Source organism: Oculina patagonica, chromosome 8, assembly GCF_052425735.1.
Source record: "Oculina patagonica isolate OP01 chromosome 8, crgOcupat, whole genome shotgun sequence".
NCBI lineage: Eukaryota > Metazoa > Cnidaria > Anthozoa > Scleractinia > Oculinidae > Oculina > Oculina patagonica.
Window position 1 is genome coordinate 12,171,128 of NC_135765.1, and position 22,609 is coordinate 12,193,736.

At 37.4% G+C, this 22,609-nt stretch overlaps 3 protein-coding genes across 3 annotated transcripts in view; 2 read left to right on the plus strand and 1 right to left on the minus strand.

The window, feature by feature from the left end:
- LOC144664376 (uncharacterized) overlaps positions 1-2,850 on the plus strand; it is a 53,067-nt gene extending 50,217 nt beyond the window's left edge. The window contains exon 3 of the transcript XR_013572772.1: positions 1,659-2,850. The gene's annotated coding sequence lies outside the window, so the exon portion shown is untranslated. The remainder of the gene's footprint in view (positions 1-1,658) is intronic.
- Positions 2,851-4,858: 2,008 nt separating this feature from the next.
- LOC144664377 (uncharacterized) lies at positions 4,859-8,220 on the plus strand. Its single transcript, XM_078525497.1, has 2 exons — positions 4,859-5,324; positions 7,587-8,220. The coding sequence occupies exons 1-2, from the start codon at positions 4,938-4,940 to the stop codon at positions 7,614-7,616; spliced, it is 417 nt and encodes a 138-aa protein (XP_078381623.1). The 5' UTR covers positions 4,859-4,937; the 3' UTR covers positions 7,617-8,220.
- Positions 8,221-8,380: 160 nt separating this feature from the next.
- On the minus strand, positions 8,381-18,346 carry LOC144664364 (eukaryotic translation initiation factor 3 subunit F-like). Its single transcript, XM_078525482.1, has 8 exons — positions 18,124-18,346; positions 17,101-17,180; positions 13,772-13,909; positions 13,014-13,105; positions 12,833-12,908; positions 10,082-10,142; positions 9,142-9,255; positions 8,381-8,525 (listed from the first exon to the last, which is right to left on the minus strand). The coding sequence occupies exons 1-8, from the start codon at positions 18,310-18,312 to the stop codon at positions 8,445-8,447; spliced, it is 831 nt and encodes a 276-aa protein (XP_078381608.1). The 5' UTR covers positions 18,313-18,346; the 3' UTR covers positions 8,381-8,444.
- Positions 18,347-22,609: the final 4,263 nt, after the last annotated feature.

The following is a 22,609-nucleotide window of genomic DNA, read 5'->3' on the forward strand; positions in this document are numbered from 1 at the left end:
CGCGCGAATATACCTTGGGGCACGCGCGAGTGGCGAGCGTAGCGACCCAAGCTCTCATGCGTGCCCCAAGGTGAGCCTGCTCGCAGTCTATTTTTAATTTAAAATCGCGAGGACATTTCCTTGATTCATCACCAACTTGAAAATTTGTTGCTTATTTTTTGACTGGCTTAACAAATTCTTTACTCGAGCTCCACGGATCTGTAAAATAAGTGTTTCAGTAGGTTAATAATAGAATATCGATATTTTTAGCTACAACAGCAAACTTTGTGTACATAATATTACATTTCCCTTTTGACTTATTGACAGTACGAACACTGACAAAATAAATTGGGCAGAAAAGATGGAAATTTATACTGAACAAACAAATGTTGTTTTTCACTCTAATAAAATTAAAAGTAGAATCAACAATCTATCAGAAGAAGACTAAAAAATGTCGATAGCACGTTTACCCGTGGTCTTTAAGGCGGTTCTTCTTATTTTGGTTGTTTGCCAGCGCTGCCGATCGTGTCAAAATGCGCCTGGAAATTTCCAAGAAATCTTAAAACGTCATCAGCTATCCGGACGGTTAATGGCACACACAGGGATGAAGATTTTTAGGCGATCCGTATTCACAAAGATGGAATGTCTCGACATTTGCTTGCGAACTGAAGAGTGTTTTTCTTTTGACATGCAGCAAACGCAGTCAACTGACGGCACAACGTTTTGGTTTTGTGTAATTAACCGAAAAGTAAACTCTCAAGGCACAGTACCCGTAATGGCAGGTCACCATAAAGGGTGGATACATTTCAATGTGAGCTCGCAGCAACTTCAAGAGGTTAGTTGCTTTAGATACCAAACAACATTGTTGTCAGAACAAAAGGGTGGCTTGCTGTAGGAATGGCAACTTTTTAATTTAACTCATTTCTCAACTCTACCTCCATCTATAATCAGTAAAGTACAAACGTATTACAAACGAAACAAGTACAAACATTGATTGCACGGTGTTTCTAATCTAAAAGATCGCTTAACAGGTGTTTTATATAAAGCGAAAAGCATTTTTTACACTTTCTCTTCCGACTCAGTCACCAAAATACTGTGAGACTCATTAATTATATACAGTTATACTAGCACAAAAATATCTTACGGTATTATTTTGTGCGAGCTAATTTAGAGTGTATAATATATATCGAAAAGACAACGATCCGCGCCATGATCAATGCAAATTAAGCATATTTGAAAATGAAGATTAGTAAAGTGAAACGGGACACATAAGAGTGGTAAATATAATATAAAACATAAAAGATGGTAAAAGATAAAGCTATAATAATTATTAAAGTGCGTGTTGGTATGTTTTTTTGCCCCAATCTAGCATAACAAATAATTAATACTATTTGTTTTGTTTTGATTTGTTTGTTTTTCTTTTAACAGATTTTGACAGCATCAGCTCAAGCCTGCTAGGGGAGAACAAACTCTGTCCGTACGTTTTGATTGCGATATAAGAAATATAATATTGTTGTTCTGTAGAAAAAATGGAAGGAGCTTAAATTTAATCCAGTCTTAATAATTTTAACAATTTAGCGTGAGTTAGTAGAAAGTAGACCAGAAGTCGCTACCGTATCGCCTCGTGGAGTTGGTCTGCGTTGTTTAACGTTCCTTTTTAATTTGGCAATATATTAAAGATATATGCTTTGTTTTTGTTATTTAAATATGTGCTTACAAGTTAAACACAAGAATTGCTGTTTCATCATGAACCAATGTTCTCTGGTTAGCACAATGTAAATGTAAAAAAAATGTAAATGTAAATTATTTACCCAGATTACACAGAGAAGCTCACGATCTCGTTAAGACGTGTACGTGCATCCAAGATCGAATTGGAATTTGGAGAGTTTGTTTTAAGGTCGCGCAGGACCCTTGAAATCATTATGTATGTATTTATTTAAAGAGTATGCACGAACTGCGACGACTGAAGCCGACAACAAACGAAATATTCATGAGAATTTTTTTTCTCAGAGTTCTTTGTACAAGTAATTACGCGCTATTGTTCTCAGCCTCGCATCCCGTGCGCTGGAACATAGAGAATTATCATAATTAGATTCACAGCTTTAAATAAAGCACACGTTGTTGTAAACATCGACTCGGAAGGTCTTCGGAAGCCTCAAAACCTGCAATTTTGTGTCCAAGTTTTCTCCGCCGATATAGAATTTCAAGAGTTGATTCGCGAGGAACATAAACTTGGTGTACTCTATTGTGTTCTGGCTAGAGCGAATTTTTAAATTTCCTTCTCAAAATGAAGATAGCATGTTTCAAAGTTTAGATTTCACATTTTTACTCTCTTAGAAGCCATTAACTTGTAGCAGTTTTTGAAATCGAAAATTTCGTTCTAGTGGGAACACAAAAGAAGTTACGATTTATCACTAGGCTATATAATCATTTAATTTGGTGCGCTGTGCTAGCTGAAAACTTGGACACAAAATCGCATTATCTTCAGTTAAGCTTTTAAGGGCTTGTAACATCACAGACAACGGTCATCTCTCAGTAAAAGGACAATCACGACGTAATTCCATCATCCCTGGGTATCCTTATTAAATTTTAGAGGAATCGATATTCAAAATGTAGTGAATTAAAGCTTTACAAGACAGCACTCCAACAAGAAATTTGGCTAATGAATATATTAATGAGCAAGGGTCCTGCGCGACCTTAAACGACCGATCGGTAACGTCACCGATTTATTTACCGTGCTTATTCATAATGTTTATGACAGCTAGTTAGAGATGGAGCCTGAAACCAAAGAATTTTAACATCACAAACCACCATTAGTTGCGATCTGGCAATTATAAATATATTTGATTGCGATATAATAAATAAAATATAAGAATATAAAAATTGTTGATATGTATTGTTTTTTTTTTTCTATTTACTTTTCTATCTTTGATTTTCATTTGTTCCTAGCGTGGTATACAAAATTACCTTATTTTGGCACATGGGGGCCATCTAAAAAAACCTAACGGTTCACTTGGCCTCCGTTGCCTAACTTAAAATTGTAAAATAAAATGTATTTATAAATATTTGAAAACAAAAAAAGGTGTGTTATTTTAATCTGTGTAAAAAGAAAAGTTGCGGATATAAGTTATGTTGTGTTATGTTATGTTATGAAATGACGGCCGAAACAGAAGAGAGTTTACTGTGATCGCAAATGGGGTTTTCGCGTGTTTGTTAACAACTAAAGACATTGTATTAAAGAAATTAAATCTCCACCTTTCACCGTTAAATTGTATTTGCCTTCATAATATGGGTGGCTTGTCAAGCAGACAAAACACAAGATAAATGTTTTCTTGAATTTTTAACAACAGCTGCATTGCTAACCTTACTTCCATGCCGCTGATCGGTAAATGAGCCCGCGATTGGTCTCTTTTAAAATCCGCCATCTTGGATGCGTTATCTTGAACAATAAGCTTTTTCCATAATGTCAAAAATGGCCAAAATTTAAACAAATTGATACTAATATGACGATATTCAATCTAAAAAATTTAACATAAACATTTAAAATTACCAAAAAAAAAATAATCAATCCAGGGTTAAAAATAATAGTCTGCTTATTTTGTGGACTTACTTCAGGAACCTTGTAAACTAATGTCAGAAACATTTTTTGGAATATTTACTAGGTTCTTTTTACCACTGAATGTTCCTGTTAATTTTTTTTATATTTTTATATTTTTTTATTTTTTGCAGAGGAAATTTTAATTAAAAGTTTTAAATTAAATTTTCTTGTAAATTAACGAGAACAATAATTTATTTGTACCACTAAAAGTTTTAGTTCATCATAGAAATTTTATTGACCTTTAATATAGGAATCTTTAACTCCTTTGCATCTATTCGGCACTAGTCAAGACATGTTTTGTTCATAAATGTAAACGTTAATTAAAAATAACGTTTGTCGCTCTAAGCGAATGATGCGGCAAAGGCAAAAAAACTACAACTGATATACTGAGTTTTCACGTACATTTTGAGCAATCGGAACGCGTACCTCTGAAATTCAACGTTTTTTACAATGCTTCAGGGGTGAATTGATTTGTCTTTATCCATTTAGTCCGATCCAAAAGAAAAATGCCGGGTTTTTTTTCATGGTAATCAGTCATACTAATCCTGCCACTAAAAACTCCCGTCTAGCCTAGTATCATATTCAGTAGATTACAGAGCCCAAATTTCGGAGGGAGTGGGTTTTGAATTTCATCAAAGCCAATTATATATATTTGGTTCGTGCGCCTTCAATTTACTTTCTGTAATTGTTTTGAGAAGTACATAGCAGTAGAAGCTTTCATTTTCGCATATAATTTCTTTCAATTTTCGTAGTTATGAATTAAAGAATATATCTATCTACTATCGCGATAAAGAGTGTGCGAAAAAATACTCAAATTTTATTCTCATTTGTTATGAAGATATCAGTTTTCACTACTAATTCATCATTTCGCCCCTTGGTGCTGCAGTTTTTAAACACACGCAACAGCTTAATTTGACAGTAATCTATTACTGTCCATATTCAGGAAAAAAATGAATTTTTAAATTAAAATCATAAAATACAATGTCCTTTTATATATCATTCCGCTCTCAATCTAAGTTTTTAATTTGTTCGTTTTTCTACAACTTGATGAATTTTTTTCAACAAAACCCAAACTCGAGTTTGACGGATCTTTGAAATAACTGTCTCAGTCGGTTACGGAAGATAATATCGATATTTTTAACTACAGCGGCAACAAGTGTAAATTTGTGTACATAATATTACATTTCCCTTTTCTTATTGACAGTACGAATACCGACAAAATAAATATTTTTTTACCAATTTTTAAAAGGTTCATTATGCAGCAAAGGCGGGAATGCTTCATGAACAAACAAACTGGTTTTAAGCTAATGGATAATGTCGCTAAGTTTGCCGTTTCATTTTATCAGAAGTAGACACAGAAATGTCGATAGCACGTTTACCCGTGGTCTTTACGACGATTCTTCTTATTTTGGTTGTTCGTCATCGCTGTCAAGCGTGCCAAAATGCGTTTGAAAATTTCCACGAGATCTTACAGCGACAACAACAACCAGGAAGGTTAACGCCAAGCACAGAGATAAAGCTTTCAAGACAACCCGTATTCACAAAATTGGAATGTCTCGACATTTGCTTACGAACAGCAGAGTGTGGTTCTTTCGATGTGAAACAAGGACACTCTAAGAACGGCACAAGGACGTTTTGGGCTTGTGTCATTAACAGACAAGTGAACTCTCAAGGCACGATGCCTGAAATGATAGGTCAAAACAAAGGATGGATACATTTCTCTGTAAGCTCACAAGACCTTCAAGAGGTTAGCTGCTTGTGTTATACTTTTATTATTGATAAATTAGTCTCATGTTAGAAAACTCATAGACTTGAAAGCGACACAACTAGCAGTCAAAACAAAAACATTTTTTGTAGCTTTTTGCCTGATTCATCCTTTCAGTCAATTTAGAGTGTTTTTCCATTACAGACCTAACAAAGAAAAATCTTCAAAACTATTGTATATACAAAGCAGACAACCTTTCATGCTTTGATCAACAACGTATGTGAGATTAGAAACTAAACGTATAAAAAGTGTTACAATGACGGTTGCCCCATTTGCGATGAAGGACGTTCTTGTGTCCCTTCCGAGCATGAATTATTTTTAGTTAAAATAAAAAATAGACTAATATCAAGAATTGGTATAAACATACTTGATGATCTTAATAAGCTGATTGGTCCGCTATCTCTGGCTAATATAATAAGCATGTGATTTAAGCAGAAACAAAATGGCTGCCTTGCGTTTCACAAGCGTTTCTGAATCGGAAAAACTAAGAATACAAGATGCTGTACCAGAAAATACAATAAAGGCTACGGAATTTGCCTGATGGTTTTCAAAGTGAGAGAAGACTACATATTTTGCAATTTGCAGCACGAATGTCCACACAACTCTTGGTGAATAGCGGCGGAATATTTGCCTCGCCTCTTCGTGGCTAGGTAAAATATTCTACCGCCATTCACCTCGAATTCAAAGAATAATTGCTGATTATTCATTAACATCCATTTCTATGCTTTTTTTATTTTTCTTTGTTCATCAATTCCAAAAAAGCATAATGTTGACTTTCGTGTGAAAATCAATTATTGAGGTAGAGTGACGGCGATATTAATAACTGACCAAACATCTGGATAAAACTTTGTTAGTTTGATAACAAAGCTCTCTAAGTGAATGCACAAAAAAAAAACTAGTTTATTTAGTCGTTTGTTGTTATACGTTGATTTTTGGGGCCTCGTTATTATTATCATTATACAAGAATTCCTTACGATTGATGATTGTAATTAAACATCAATGGGTACAACGAAAGGGGAACAACACTTTATTTTCACCAAATTAAAGTTGTGTGGTTTGCTTGTTTATCGGCGACTGGAGCAACTTGCTAAAATGAATTACTAATGATCACCAGCATTTCTAACTGGAAGGTTGTAGATTTTACACGAACCAGTGACCGAAGCGTTTAATAACCCTCTCTTCAATTCCCTGTTCTACAAACGTGTTTCACTATTTTCGTTTCCATGAGTTAAGTTGACTTTCTGATTACTTTATGCTTATTACACTATTACTCTATGTTTACATCAACATATTTAATTTACTAAACTACTCAATGCACTAATTGAAGAATAGGACAGCTCGTTCCATTAGTCATTTTGATCCATTCTTTGCGGTGTCAAAACCTCTAAAATTTTGCAAAAATCATTAAGCCCTCTGACTCCTGTATCCAAAGGATGAAATTAAGTTTGCCAAGGGCCTTTACTTGGCTTTTTCTTATTTTGGTTGCGCCTGTTCGTTGTCAATTTTGTCAAAATGCTTTTGGAAATTTCCAAGAAATCCTGCAGACTCGTCAGCTAGCGGGACGGTTTCATAAAACTTCAAAAATGACGATTTCAAGACAGCGTGTCTTCACAAAGATGGAATGTCTCGACATTTGCTTGCGAACAGAAGAGTGCGGTTCTTTTGACATGAATCCAAAGAACAAGTTTTGGTTTTGTTTAATTAACCGTCGAGTGAACCCTCAAGGCACGATTCCCGAACTCGTTAAGCAAGGTTCGTCGAAAGGATGCCTACATTTTAACGTAAGCTCGCAAGAACTTCAAGAGGTCTGTTTTACAGTTAAAAAATTGATTAACATGTTTATGTTATTTGTTATCATTTTTAATCACACAGAAGTCAACAAAAATATGATTGTTTGTCTTGTAATTTAGAACGTAAGACCCAATTACACGTAAATTTGGTAAAATACTAAGAAATAAGAAAACCAAAGAATTTGCCAACTGATATGCACCAAGCGATCCTTTATCCTGTTCTACTTCGAGATTACTTTCTCCAGCTAAGACGTGTATTGAAAATTAAGGTCTGACTCTACCATTATAGAACATTTAACTGATTGCTGCGTACGCTTTTTTTGTTCATTCTGTAGGCCGACCATTATCGAAACAATGTTTACCGTCAGTTCGACGCATACACATTTTAGCTTGAGAATTAATCTTAATAAAGCATCCGGCCATTACTGAATAAATGCTATTATTCCTTTAACAGATTTTGACATCTGCGGCTGATGCCTGCTAGAAGAGTACAAACACCGTTCGTACGTTTCAAAAAAGACGTAACACAAAGGATGTAATATTGGTGTGATCTTATGAAATGAAATGAAATGAAATGAAATACTTTATTATAGTGTCAAGGTATTTAGCTTTAAAAAACTAATTGGGACACTATTTACATTAAAATTTACTAAGCTACAAAAAGTTAAAAATATTTACACTTAAATTCTTCTTATGTGGAAGAAAGCAGCATTTCAGATTAACTAATGTTAAAAAAATAACAAAAAACGGTTTTGTTGAATATCGTTATAACAATAAGGATTAATTGTAAGGCCCGGATAAAAGCAGACAAACTACTATTTTAAATTGTAAGGCGCTGTAGAAAGGAAGTAGATCAAGAGTCGCTGCCGCGGCGACACGTGGACTTGACGTGTACTGACTTGTTTGACGTTCTTTTTGGCAACTTGGCAAGATGAATTATCTGTTGTTATTTAAAACTGCCAACCAAGTAAACAAAACACACAGTTTCACAAACTAATATGTCTGGGCTGGCATATAAATAACATCGAAGATATCTTTGTATCATGTAAACCGCAACTAGTTATAGATGAAATCAAATCATCGACAAAGAAACCACATATAATAAGCTATTTTCTGATTAGTTCAACCATGTTTTTTAAATCGCTCATTTAAAAAAAAAGGGAAAGGCCGTTAGGGGGAATCACGACTGAGTTTGGTTTTGGTTGAGAGAATGGCGGGAGTTTTTAAACCAATTACTCAACGCATCGCAAGGATAACAAATGCAAATGTTCAGTTTATTCATAATTTATTGCACATTTTAAAATTTGTTACACTATAGCACAGTGGCCAGTTTCTCTCCCAGTGCGATTTGCGTCTTACAAAGGCCTGATAAATACACGATCATCAGCAAGTCCTAAAAAGAGAATTCAAAAGAAAGAATGTCAGACATAGTTTAAACTAATATCGAAAAGAAAGGAGAAGAAAGCACAGCAATGAAAAAGGCTCCAAAAAAGGTCGTTGAGTCGTTGAGGGGGTCAGAAATGTTAATGTAGCAAGGAGCCTAAAAGTGGTACCGCAGTTAATTAATTCACATTCGTTTCTGCGGATTTAAATCAATCAGAAGCTTGCTGGAAGCTGTCCCTGGCTTCTCTTTTAACTGGATAATAATTGCACAAAAGAAGGTGAATTTATTAAAAGGGGTCACACTTTTGGGCTCCTTGCTAAAAAGGATCAAACTCAGTAGAAATTTCAGCATGCTTCTACATATACACTGTTCGTCAGTATAATGATTCTTTAGCTCAAAATGAATGGGTTTGCATGCATTCTCTTTACATCTACTAATTTGTATTGGTAGAGACTTAACGCACGATGCTCTTTAAAAGGACAATTCTTCTCAATTTACTTAAACAGTTACACTACTAACTCACCCTCGTTTTCTATTAGCGAAAGTCAACTCACTGCGCTTCGTGACTATTCGCTCACAGAACACTCGGGCTGGCAGTCAAATTGTAAAATAAAATTACACATACCTGCATGTTGCTGTTAAGAATGGACTCAAAGTCTTCGTGAGACATACGAGGGACAGAAGTAACAAGATCCATCAACTCTCTGCCAACACTGTTGTTACCTGGCACTTTGCCAGCCTGGAAAAAATTCTAAAGATTAGCATCACAAGATAAACCTAACTGGTTGCTATGACAGATCAGTTTACGAGCGATCTCATTACCCACGCATAATACTGCGTAAATGTACCTTATTGTTACTCATTTTCGCGGAACTTAATTTTCATGATTTTCAAAAATTCGCGAAAATTAAGACCCGCCAAATCCCACGAAATAGGCCAGTTCAATTTTCCCGAAAAAAAGCAACAATAAGGTAGTTACGTTTCCCATTTTCATGTACATTGCTTATATCCCAGTCGATATTATGGGAACAAAATATTATTGTATTTTAAATTTGAAACATAACAAAAGGGAATGCTCACTTCTACAATACAGCAAGTATCATACTATGCAGGGATTGTATGACGCCCCCTTGGGTTTTGGTCCCTGATCCGGCCCAAACACTGCTTCAATGGTGCAAACAGATGACCTGTTGAAGTCCTTCTTTTTCCCGTTTTTCATTAAAACTGCAAGATACAGTACTCTCTATCTGTATCCGGTATGTGCATGTTTACATGACTGTGACTGCGCAGAAACTGTAGAAACTATAGTATAATAGTAAATAGCAAGACTGCAGAAACTGTTCTAGATATTAATTTTGCCAATGTCAGTTCCTTTTAGCATGTACAGTTTAACATTGACAACACTAACTTTTATTCACAAATACAGTAATATATTAATGTTAACAAATACATAATTATATATATATTTTTAACTAAAATTTACATTTACATTAAGAATAATACTATTTAAAGCTGCTGTACAGTGTACATGTACATGTGGTTTAAGCTGCACAAAAAATACCCACCAGGACATCGTCGACATATCCCACAACAGAACCAAGCATTTCTAATAACCTTTCACTGGCACTGTGAAAACAAAAAAATAATTTAGTGTAAATAAATCAAAATAAATAGGATTAAAATGACCACCAAAATGTACACGAATCATGTACACTGCAAACTGGCAATGTTGCAGTCATGTATTTTTATTAGTCTTTCAGAATAAAAAAAAAACCCTAAAAAGCAGCGATGTAGCTAAGAAAACACTAAGCCGGCTCATCAACAAGCCCAGGTTGCTTTTCTGGCCTTGGTAGCTTCAAACGACTTTGTTTTCATGTGAAATTTCAGCCAGATTTAAGTTCTTTTTCAGTCGGTGTTTTCAGCAGGAGAATTGTCAGGTCAATAACTGCAGCCACTATATGCATGTCCAGAAGATCGTTAAATAAACGCAAAGTCATATTTTCAAGGTCATGGTATTAGAGTACAGTCAAATCTCCTGGCCCATAAGTGGACACCCTGGAGACCAGTTAAGGTGACAACTCAGGACAGGTACATTGTGTTCACTCATACACAATGCAGGAGTTTTCAGATGTGCATGTCTGGTTTCTTTGTGGTTGGGACTTTTTAGGGAGTACCCCGGGGGGGTACTCCCTATAATGGCCTTTACGGGGAGGCTCCGCCCGAAAGGGGTACCTTTTTCAGGCTTCAGGTATATAAAAGGGTAGAGATTTCACAATATTAGGTATATGAAAGGGTATACAAATCTGATATTTAGGTTTTTCAAAGGGCCTCAATTAAAAAATTTCGAACAGATGCAATTCAAGCTAATTCATAGCTGTAATATTTCAATTTATTACGCGCTACATGAAAATGACAAGAAAACGTCTTGATCTAAGTCTATGCCATGTCTTTTAGGTATATGAAAGGGGTACCTTTTTGAAGTGAAAGGTATACGAAAGGGGTACAATTTCTGTCAAAAATGGTATATAAAAGGGTAAGGGGTTAGAGCTCGGGGCAGAGCCTCCCCGTACAAATATTTTTTGAATACCCCCCCCCCCCCCGGGACATGTATGAACCAATCGTTTTATAACATTGCAGGTGGAAATGTGCACCAAAACTAATGGCTCTGGCAAAGCGATTTGAACACATTAACAGTGTTCCCTATTGGATTATGGTGCTTGCACTGTATACATTTACAATGTACACTAAATTTGCTTGCATGGCTCTGCTAGCTATGTGATAATTAACAAATGACAAATGCCATAGCGAACACTATTGAGTTATGGATGTACGTGGGAGGTTATGATAGCCAAGAGTCGCATGAGACGATAGCCAAGTGCAACTCTAGTTTCTTGAGTGCTTAGCAAGCGTCCCAAGTACATCCATTTACCTACTAGAAGATGGTTTTCCATGTTCTATAAGAAAATAATGCACGCTTGAGGTCTATAAAAGCTGCTAGTGGATGCCCGAGCCGTCAGGCGAGGGCATTCAGCTGCTTTTCTAGACCTCAAAAGTGCATTATTTTCTTATAGGACATAGGAAAACCATCTTCTAGTGGGTTTAGAATATAGCATTAAAAAGAGCACAGAACTTACAAGACTCGCGGCTGCTCACGGCATTTACAAACGCACGCAACATTGGTAAAAGTGAAAGTTTAGTTTATTCTTTTCTTTGGCGGCTTCTTTATAAATAAACCAAGATACCATTTCATTCATATTTCCTATTTATATAGTCCTTTCTCCAATTACCAAAAGATTCTCACAAAGCCGACAAATCTTGTTGAAATATTTACGCATTCAAGTTTGGTTAAGCCTACTTCAATTTCATTCAAATGAAAAATTTTCATGCGTTCGTTTTTCAGCAAGTTTTTCAAATTCGCCTCTTTTTTTCGATTAAAAAGAACAAAAGTGGAGTGTTGTGTCTTCAGATTGTGGCTAAAAAAAGGTTTCTTACCTCAAAGCGTTTCTAGGGTCCGGCTTGTTTTTCTAAATAATTTCCAATCAATTTCGGGCAGTTCACGGCAAAATAGCGGCGTATACAACTCCAAAGAAAAACAACAAATTTCAACGATTCTTTCTTCATCTGTCGCTTCCTTTGGCACTGTCTTACTTCCCGATTTAAGCAGGTAAAACGTTCCTGATAAATAAGTGGCTGCTTTAAAGCATCATTTAAACAACAAAACAAGAGAATAGAGGCGAAGTCGACGAAGTCGTTCAGCGAAATTCGACAAACAATTCGCACATCCGGGGTACCGGGCTTCTATAGTTTTCAGCTATGTTCTATTAAAAATAATGCCTGCTAGAATTCCATCGCGCGTATACAGCGGCTATATTCTAAAACTCAATAATGCACACCTTGGTGTTAACCATTTGCTTTATAGCACAATTTTTAGGCGATGTATTACAGTTTTGTAGTGCTCGCATAAAATAATGCTGACGAAAACCTAAAAGAAAAACAAAACAATCTTTTGAATTATTTTAAATGTGCCTTATGCCTAAACGTCTTTCAGCATTTTGGAGAAATAGGTTTCCTTATGTTAAGCTTATCAAATTCACAAGAAAATATCTAAAAACTCGTGCAGTAATGGCACTTTCTTGTGCCATGTCGCATTAGATCAGCGTGCCCCTCAGGTTGAAGGCATATGTCAGCGTGAACCCATGGGCAAATAGTAGACGGTAAATAAACCAATCAGAGCGCAGGCTATACTTTAGTTGTGCTATAAGACAAAGTGTCTGTCATCAGAATGTTTTACAATGTAACTGTCAAGCTTCACTAACCTGTTGACATGTTGCATATCTGATAGCGGAGAAATGCCCTGTTTAGCTGTATTTTTCGTTCTTTGCAGCCAGTTTACTATAATCATATAAGAAACAAAAACACAATATTTTTTTTTTTTTTTTAAAAATTCAGATTGTACATTGAGGGTGTATCAATAATTGATTATAACTCATTTCTTACCTCCGACTCTCTCTGGTCCAGTGAGTATCACCTCACATAGGATCGGTGAAAAGATTGTACCTTCTGTCTTCCCAGGAACACCCATTTTACAGCTTTGTGAGGGAAAAAAATACATGTAAAGGGTTGACAGTTTGATTGCATATCAGAGAAGTATCCCATTATTGAAGACAGTGTACACATGTCTTATATTTTACTCTAACCACCAGGCCCTGGTTGTTCAAAGGATGGATGACAGTATCCAATGACTAAATCATTTTCCAGTATATATCACAGGCCATGGTAAATCAGTTTTCAATTGAGTGTTCTAAAACCAAACCCAAAACCAAAAGCAAAGTTATTACTCTAGCCAATCACAAAGAACACAGACAATTCAGTGAGCCAATCAAAACTCGAAGCAAATACATGTAGCTGGCACGAAGCGCGGGAAAACGTGCGCAAGCGAGTCACGATTGGTTTTGGTTTTACTTCTAATTGGCTGAGAAAGTGGCGCGAGAGTTTTAAACCAATCACTAAGCAAAGCAATGCAAAACCAAAGCAAACGCAATTAACTTTCGACACTCAAGTGAAAACTGCTCTAGAGAGTTTATATACCATTGACCACAAAAAAAGGTAGGTGTGCACATCAGTGAGAACAGCCGGGAAGCTTACAACTTGTAGTTATTTGGGTGTTTTTAATAAAATAATAAAGTTTAAGTGCTGATGACTTGCTACACTTGGAACAGAGACACATAGTGATATTGAGAAGAAAGATGGTTTACCTCTGATAAGCTCTTATTCCCATCCGTGATCCTTTTAAGGTGGTGTCCACTGTAACATGTACTGGATTGCTAGTTTCTCGAGAATAATACTCATGAATGAGCAAAGAATGCTCCGTCACATCTGACCCTGTGGCATACCTTGGAGACAATTTAACTTTCAGTTTGTGTTTCACAAAAAGCAACATTGTAAAATATCTAGCTAACATTGTTTAACCACTGCCTCGCGAATATGGAGGATGGGTGCCTGGGATACCCGGGAGGGCCTCCACTGAGGTCAGCCGGCCCTCCCCAGATAGGATAAAGCTGCCAAGGCTGGCAATCCCAACAAAACAGCCATGAGCCCCCACATACAGACACCCGTCACACTGATTAAATCAGTGGAAAAATGAATTTATAACTAATAAAAAAGAAACAGGAAAGGGAGGGAGGGAGGGGAAAAACTCGCAAAACATCCCTGAAAACTCTCCATTGAACGAAGACCTGACACCACGCTGTCATGTCCGAGAACGCAACGCACTGAGCCTGACAAGAGCTAGTAACCGCTGACCACCAGGACAGCCGACTACCCACTCGTTGTGGTTAACTTGGTTAAATTGCTTTATTTAACTTGGTTAAATCGCATTTAACCTCATTTAACCACTGCCTCGCGAATATGGAGGATGGGTGCCTGGGATACGCGGGAGGGCCTCCACTGAGGTCAGCCGGCCCTCCCCAGATAGGATAAAGCTGCCAAGGCTGGCAATCCCAACAAAACAGCCATGAGCCCCCACGCCAAGCCGAAGGGATCTCTGTGCTGACCACCAGGTCAGAACAGAGCAAGGGGCTCATGGCTGAGAAGCCATAGCCCCGAACACCACCCACATCCCGAGGCACCCATCTGCATGATAACTGATACAACACTATCACGCCACACCCGCTATAACGCCAAACACGCTAATACGCCACACCCGTTATAACGCCACACACGCTATAACGCCACACACACTATAACGCCAAACACGCTAATATGCCACACCCGTTATAACGCCACACACGCTATAACGCCACACACACTATAACGCCACACACACTATAACGCCATACACACTATAACGCCACACACGCTACGCCACTACAACGCCTAACTGCAAACAACTGCAGCATGCTAAACCCAAGCTAACAGGCAGATGTAGAACCCTTAACGCCCTGCTATGCCTGGCAACGGAACAGGCAGAGTGCACTGTAGTAATGCTAGAAGCCATGCTATGCCTGACAACGAAACAGGCAGAGTGCACTGTAGTAATGCTAGATGCCATGCTATGCCTGACAACGAAACAGGCACAGTGCACTGTAGTAATGCTAGATGCCATGCTATGCCTGACAAAAACAAGGAACAGTAAACCCCCTTGGAGTCCCACTATGCATGACACATCGGGCAATGAGTAAACATGACCCACACACACGCTAAAACAACATAGCATTTAACCTCATTTTAAACATTCTAATGGGCTGCAAATTTACTGCTAATGAGGGGGGGGGGGGAAGGGGGGGTACTCCAGCTTGTAAATGACGGAGATGATCGAATGGAGGCAAAAATGAAGACCCAAAAAAATCCCTAAGTCTTCTGACATTACCCAAAAAAAATCCCTGAACCAAAAATAACCCCCTAAAAATCCCTTGTCAAATTACCCCTAAATTGCTAGGAGGGGCAATAATATGTAACACAAAGAAAATCAAAAATAATTGATTGCTCGTGTTTGTTTATTCATCATACCATAAATACGCTAAGGCACTTTAGTTTGTTTTTAATACCCCAAAAAATCCCCTATTTAAATCAAGTCACCCAAAATTTTCCAGCCCAAAAAATCCCAGAATCGAAAATTTCAAACCCAAAAAAATCCTTCGATCATCCCCGTCATTTACAAGCCAGAGTACCCCCCCCCCCTCCCTGGACCTCTAGCCCACCAACTTAAAGCAATTTGGCAAAAAAAGCCTGAAAAAAATAATAAAGGCTTCTTTCCCCAAACAAGTGGGTTTATGGTGGGTTCATTCTCCCTGCTGTGCAAATAATTTCATTTGTTCTGTCATCTATCCTTTCATGGGAAAGATAGAACCCACAAGAACGGCCCAGCTCCCAATGTCTGTCGAGCGAACAAGTGCCAGTTGATGGCAACATCACTTCTCCGAGAAGTTACTGAGCCTAAGGTTTTTGTCCCAGAAGTTGCTAAGCAACATGAGCTATTTGCACGCGTGATACTCATGAGCGCTCACGTGCAAGTTTTTGGTTGGATGAAATAATTTGGAAATTTTTCAAGTTCTTCAACAAAGATTTGCCAAACCTGGCACTTATTTCCTTGACTGATGTGTGCGGCTTCAAAGCTCAGATGGTAGAGCATCACACCAGTATTCACAGAGGTCATGGTTTTAAAACCTGTTGTAACCCAGATTTTTTCGGGCTTCATTTCCCCAATTGCTTAAATCAGGCCTTCTGATAGGGTGCGGCAAAAAAGCAGAAATTATGCGGCATTTTTAGGGCAGATTATGCGGCAAGAAAGTACTATTATGCGGCAAATTATGCGATTTTATCTGAGCGATTTTAAGTTTGTTTTACAAGGTTTAAGGAGATGAAATTCTATTTTATGCATTTCAAAAAATAATAAGAGCAAAAAGGAAGGATAAATATCTGTATTAGAATGAAATAGATTATTTTCACCTCATTTGCGTTTATTCCAAGGTCAAATTGCTTTCCGTGTACACTACATGACGTAGTGGAACGTTGAAGACTTTTGGTGACATAATATATGAAGTGTGACAAGATACCGCTGACTGAATTAATGAAGACGCATGTGTTAACGTAGGGTGTCGAACGATCGAACAATCTACGATGTTTTTTACTTCATGGAAGGATTTAAACATTCTGAATTCAGCCATTTCGCCTTGTAAACTTCAGTTCAATACAAAAAAGCAAAGATAGAAAGCAAATTTATTTGTGTGAATGTTGTTATGGCTAAGTTGAAACTGAAAAAGGAAGTTGCCCGCTCGAAGTAATGTTGCTCGTTTGGAAACCACATTAGAGGTTTTTCAAGGTTTTTTGACAGGTAAACCACCTTGAAACAACGTTGAAATTGTCTTAGATCTTAGTGAAAGCGAGTATTGTGTGATTTTGTACGAATTATGCGATTTTTGATGAATTATAATTATGCGAAAAGTTGCGATTTGAGGTCAATTATGCGAAATCGCAACATCGCATAAATCAGAAGCCTTGTGTGGTTGTGTCAGTGCTTCTTTAACAAACTTAAGTTTTAAACAACGTAAGGGACACATGTACATCAAAAGCAATGTTTACTAACCAGCCAACTATTTCATCATTTGGATGTGACTTCTTGTGAAGTTCAAACATACTTTTTGCATATTCTAGCTCAATGGCAACCTGAAAAAAATGACAAACAAAAATGTTATTTTTCTACCATGATTTACATGTTTAAATGGGGACAAAATTACATTGTTTTTAACTGAGTTAAAGGCATGTAGTAATGATCAGTTCCAGATTAGATTTCCATATGGGATTCAGATAACATTTCTTTGTCCCACCCACACTCATGACATGATGAACACAACATCTTTATTGATTCACTTCAAGCTTAAAATTTACCATAATTTTTTATTTATTAAAATTTAAATTGTAAATGCTTATCTAACTACAGTCAACTCTTGTTATAGCGGACACGCTCAGGGCATCGTTTAGTGTCCATTATAGCAAAAGTCCGTAATAGCGGGAGTCATTTTCAGTCAAACCTCTCACCGGGGATCGGGATTTTGTCCGTAATAGTGAGTGTCCGCAATAGCAGGGTGTCCGCAAGGCGAGAGTTGACTGTAATAGAAGAACTTGATTTCCCCATTTTAATAGCATGAGAAGCTCAAAGATATCATTAGCATTGTTAACAGATAGAGAGATGATTGTTAGACTGAGAGCATCTTTTTAGGGGAACTATTATTATTTTTTATTGAGTAAGTCATACTAAATTTTGTAACCAGACAAAATAAAAGCTTGAACTCATGATCAATCGCACACATAATTTGTGTTTAATTTAAACAGAATCGAAACTAATCCACGAATTGTTATTTTTTAGTTCGACTTTGTTCCATAAGTTCGTTTGAATGTGTACAACTCAATCGAATAATTTCTGATAATCTAATTACTGTAAGCTTACGTACATCGGGTCGTCGGTGAATTTGCCATCACAGCGACAAGTAACTCACAAATCACTGTATTCTATACAAAAGCTTAACGATTTCCCACCATAAGGTTTCATTTATTACTTAAATAAGAAAAGCTAACCATGTCTACATGAAAATCAAAATAATTTTTTTACCTCATCTTCTGATTCGTTGTGTGGAACGCCGAAACAGCTTCGAATTTCGACAGACGTCTTGTCAACTTTTCCAAGGAGAGTTCCTATGACTCTTTTAGCATCTTCTGAACGTCTTTCAAAGCCATCTACGATGGAAAATAGCACTACCGGATGGACAAACACTTTACGAGCTCTGACTGACTCCGCCATCTTGAATTTGTACACACGTGTTTTATTTAGTTACCAGTTTCCCATCGCCCGATTCACGCGACTCCTGTGGGTGACAGCCGCTGAAAATGTACCGTAGTACGCGGGTATCGCCCGTCCGAAGTACTTCGCAACACGTTAATTTCGCGATTTTGAGGTGCGCATATTTCGCGACACTTAAATTTTGCGATTTTGCGAAAATTTTCTATTTTAAATCACTTCAATTTCGCGTTTTTGAGTAAGACACAATTTACATTTCCTTGGCAATATTATTTAACATGCCCTTGAATTAAGGACGTTCGCGCGAAAATCTTCCAACATTGCAATTTTTCTTAAAATTTCACCAGAGCTAGTTTATTAGTTACTTTTATCAGAAATGTAATAAAAAAGTGGGGGTCACCGACTTCGTTTCGGAAACACGATAACCGAAAGAGGGCGCGTATTTGGATAAATTTCACTTCGTCACTCGATCAAGTCGTTCGCACTTGTTTTTGCGATTGTTTGACAAAATGTATCGCGCGTGCAACGCGGATCATAAGACAACTGCTTCTTTGTTTTCCTGAAATGTTGGACAAGTTCTAGGTCTCGAAAAACGTAATCGCACTTGTTTTCTGTAACAAGTGACTCTTTAATGATGAAATCTACCAATTGTTACAAAATTTGTCCGCTAGTGCGATTCGGCCCTATTTCAACAGAAACTGAATTTCGGTTAAATTTCTGCTGGCGTTCTTCATGTAGAAATCTTCAAGCCTAAAGTTACAAGTGTTTCTGTGACTGTGGAATGGATATCTGGAAATGGGCCTCACTCTTAGAGGCAGTGCTTTAACATTTACTTTGGGTCTTGCTTGCCCTTGGAGGGCCCGTCCTGGTTACCCTTGTTCTCTGTGAATGAGGGATGTGGGCCTACCTTGCGGTAAGGTCAAGCACACGCCTACAGTCTCTTTAGTATTCAGCACCGATTAAAGTATTCAAGATCAAAACCCAAACACTGGGAAACACTGATTACCGTTTGTAGAAGCTGGTTTTCCAGACCCCGTTCGACTTGAAATTAAGTAGAAAACTTTTCAAAAGTTAGTAAATCCGTTTTCTTTTTAGTGGTGGAACCACAACATCATTTTGTTGAATTGAGCTGAGAAAGGCTTCAACAAAATATTATATAGAGGATAATACATGGTTGCGCGGATATATGAAATTTATCTTCGAGTGTTCAAATCGATAGCTCACGGATTTGAACACGAGAAGATAAATTTCATATCTCCAAGCAACCATGTACTATTCTGTTTATTATATAAACCTACTAATAGACCATTTGCATTATGACGTAAAAGCGCAAAGATTTCTGGTAGTTGTAGTTAAGTTCGCGGGAAAACACCATTTCTGCCTTATGATTGGCTGAGGGCAGCCATGCGCGAAGGAGGACATCCAGGACTTTTAGTTTGATCTGAAGTTGAGCTGCGAAGTTTACGCTCTTGTCGCTTCGAAATTTGTTTATATATTTATTTTTTCAGTTACCTGTCAAAAATATAGAAAACAGGATGATAGCTTTGGAATGAAAATTGACCGATTTCTGTGTTTTAACCAAGACAGACAAATGTTGTTCGTGTTCAAGTTTAATATGTACGTTGTGTGGCGGAGTTGACTTGGTAGAAATTCATTCATCGCGGCCGACAACTTCTCTTCGTAAATAATTTTAGCCTAATATCACAGCTTCAAAAAATCGCGCACTGGAAACGGATTGCTTGAAAGGACGAGTCTAGGATATAACTAAATTTGTGTGGAATCAAGTGAAAGCAAGGCAAGCCATTGACTTGTTGCCGCCCCCAGACTATGGAATGCGCTTCCAAAGAAACTTAAACTTATTAAATCACTTGACGTTTTAAAAAAAGAACTTAAAGTGCCACTAGGACCAAATTTCACAATTTTTTTCGGACATTTTTTGCCACAGAGTAACTCACCGGGGTCTATAGAGAACCTTGATCCAGAAAGAAAAAATTAAAAAGCCTTCCTTCATAAAAATTTCGAGCTCCGAAAACTGCAAATTTTCGGCCGCCATTGCTCGAATCTGGTTCCAGGTGAGCCCGCATATTTCACAGCGGCAGGTCTCACTATGACGTCAAAGACTCAACACGTGACCTTCCCAGTGTTGTTTTTGTAGAGATTTTACTCGAAAAGTGTGGCGATTATTGGATGAAATCATCCGTCCACCAAGCCTTTAGGAGCAAGCTATTCTCCATCAAACCAAATAGAAACATTCAATAGTACAACGACAACGCAGATCAGGTATTGCGAAGGATCTAGAAGCCGTGGAGTACGCTTGAGAAGAAGCTAAAGGCAGCCACGTGAACTCGTGTGCTTTTGAGTCTGTATTCTCTGGAGCAACTTCAGAATACCCGTCACTTCGGTCCGCCTTGTCGACACGCTAATTTTAGAAATTGGTACGTAGTGTGTTAATTGGTTTTTTGTCGTTTTCTTCTTTTATTTTTTTCAAAGCGTTCATTTTGAAAGCAAAGCTTGCTTATATGAAATGCAGGGTTACAAATTTCGGCCATGCAGAAATATCTCAAGTGCCTGATTCAGAATGTTGTACGTCAGGGAGAACATAAGCTTTATCATTCATGAAATTTAAACCTTAAACTCTCTGTTCACTATCTTTGTATTTCTCAAGGTTTTGAATCGATTTTAAGTGAGTATTTTGCTTAGTGATCACTCCAAAATAATTTCCCCATTTCTTGTTCACAGTCCACTTTCTTGAGTACTTCCTTGATCATCACGATCAGGTTCCCAGACAACAGTACGGAAGTTTTAAGCAATTATTTGTTATGGATTGTTGAACAATAAAAATAGATGACTGAACACAATGGAATGCCACGTCTCAGACAATAAAATTTACATAAATAAAATGACTGTTGTTATTATATGACAAGGGACATAATAATATTATCATAGTCAAGTTATGGCTAGTTTGTCTGTTAACAACATTTTCATCACACATACATTTTGCACCATCATGATGCATAGTTTTTTTTTTCCAATCTTTTTTCTTTTCAAGGAACACAAGGCATTGTCATAGGTGGGTGGTGCTTGTGGGAGTGTTGTACAGGGATATAATTTCAGGCAAAAATGTCACTGGCAAAATTTAATGTACACAACTTGTCTTAGCCTGCGAATGCAGCTGCCTCTCATTCGCTCTTCTGTGAGGGACTCGAATGAGAGGCGGCTGTATACACAGGCTAAACTTGTCTCTGCCTAAGGTTGTTTGATCTGATTGCCATTTGAGGTATTTTAACACACTGAAAGCAGGCTGTGGTGAAATTTAGGACTAAAATCGAAATGTAGCCACTCCCCTCCCTTGGGCATTATTTAGTGGTTGTTATTACAGCAGGGAAATTGAAACCATATGGGAGGGGTGGGGGAGATTTAAGCTAATTGCTTTGATTTTGTTTATGATTCCTCACCGTTCACAGTTATGTTAGTGGCTATTGGCTGAGATTAGGAAGGAAGTGGTCTTTTGACTTTTAAGCTGATCAATCGTGTTCTTTTGTGACATTGTGGCTGCAAAAGAAGGGCCTGCAAAAGCTGTGTTTTGCATTTAAAAGTGAATTGTTTGTTTCAGGTTTATCTAATTTGCCCATAAATCATACACAGAAAAGAAAGAAACTTCTGCTTGACTGGTCAATTTTGCCCATTTACTACCAGTAGGTTTTCGGGGAAAAGGGAATTTGATCACAGAATGAGACTGTTATGTGCGGCATTTGAACAATATCCTTCGCCTGGGAATAATAACTTGAACAACCACAACTTCAAATGCTCGTGGGCTGCAGGGAAGGGGGTGCGGATTTCTGAAATTTATATTTGATCAGTACATTTTACATGGCTAGGGCTTGTTAAGATACAACATACATGGTGATTGGCTAATAGACAGGGCCAACTTTTCTTTGTGGCAATATCAATACCTGGCTAGAAAAAAACAGATATTTCTGTGCTCCCCCTGGGGCACAAAAGGTTGATGATCAAATAAACTTCTTATTAATGTTAGCTCTCAACTGAAGCCCATACTGGGAGATCATTGCCCTTGCTCATTTCAAGGGACAAGTAAATATTAAAGTTTGTTAAAAAACAGGTCTGGATAAAAATACCGGTATGTCATTATTTAGTCACGGACAACTGGCTTTGACTAATGAAATACCGTTATGGTATTGTGAATATGATATCAGTGTTCAGCTTCAAGCCAAGGTTTTGTAGATAATTTAGAACAACAAAACCCAGAGGCTTCTTTTAAAGGAAGTATTTGTCCATAATA

Excerpts from the sequence above, each read along its gene's own strand:
- LOC144664364 (XM_078525482.1), bottom strand. The coding sequence starts at position 18,312 with ATGGCGGAGTCAGTCAGAGCTCGTAAAGTGTTTGTCCATCCGGTAGTG. Across the intron at positions 17,181-18,123 it reads ACAACGAATCAGAAGATGAG|GTTGCCATTGAGCTAGAATA; the intron begins GTAAAAAAATTA and ends CATTTTTTTCAG. Across the intron at positions 13,106-13,771 it reads GGAATAAGAGCTTATCAGAG|CTGTAAAATGGGTGTTCCTG; the intron begins GTAAACCATCTT and ends TCCCTCACAAAG.
- LOC144664377 (XM_078525497.1), top strand. The coding sequence starts at position 4,938 with ATGTCGATAGCACGTTTACCCGTGGTCTTTACGACGATTCTTCTTATT. Across the intron at positions 5,325-7,586 it reads GCTCACAAGACCTTCAAGAG|ATTTTGACATCTGCGGCTGA; the intron begins GTTAGCTGCTTG and ends TTCCTTTAACAG.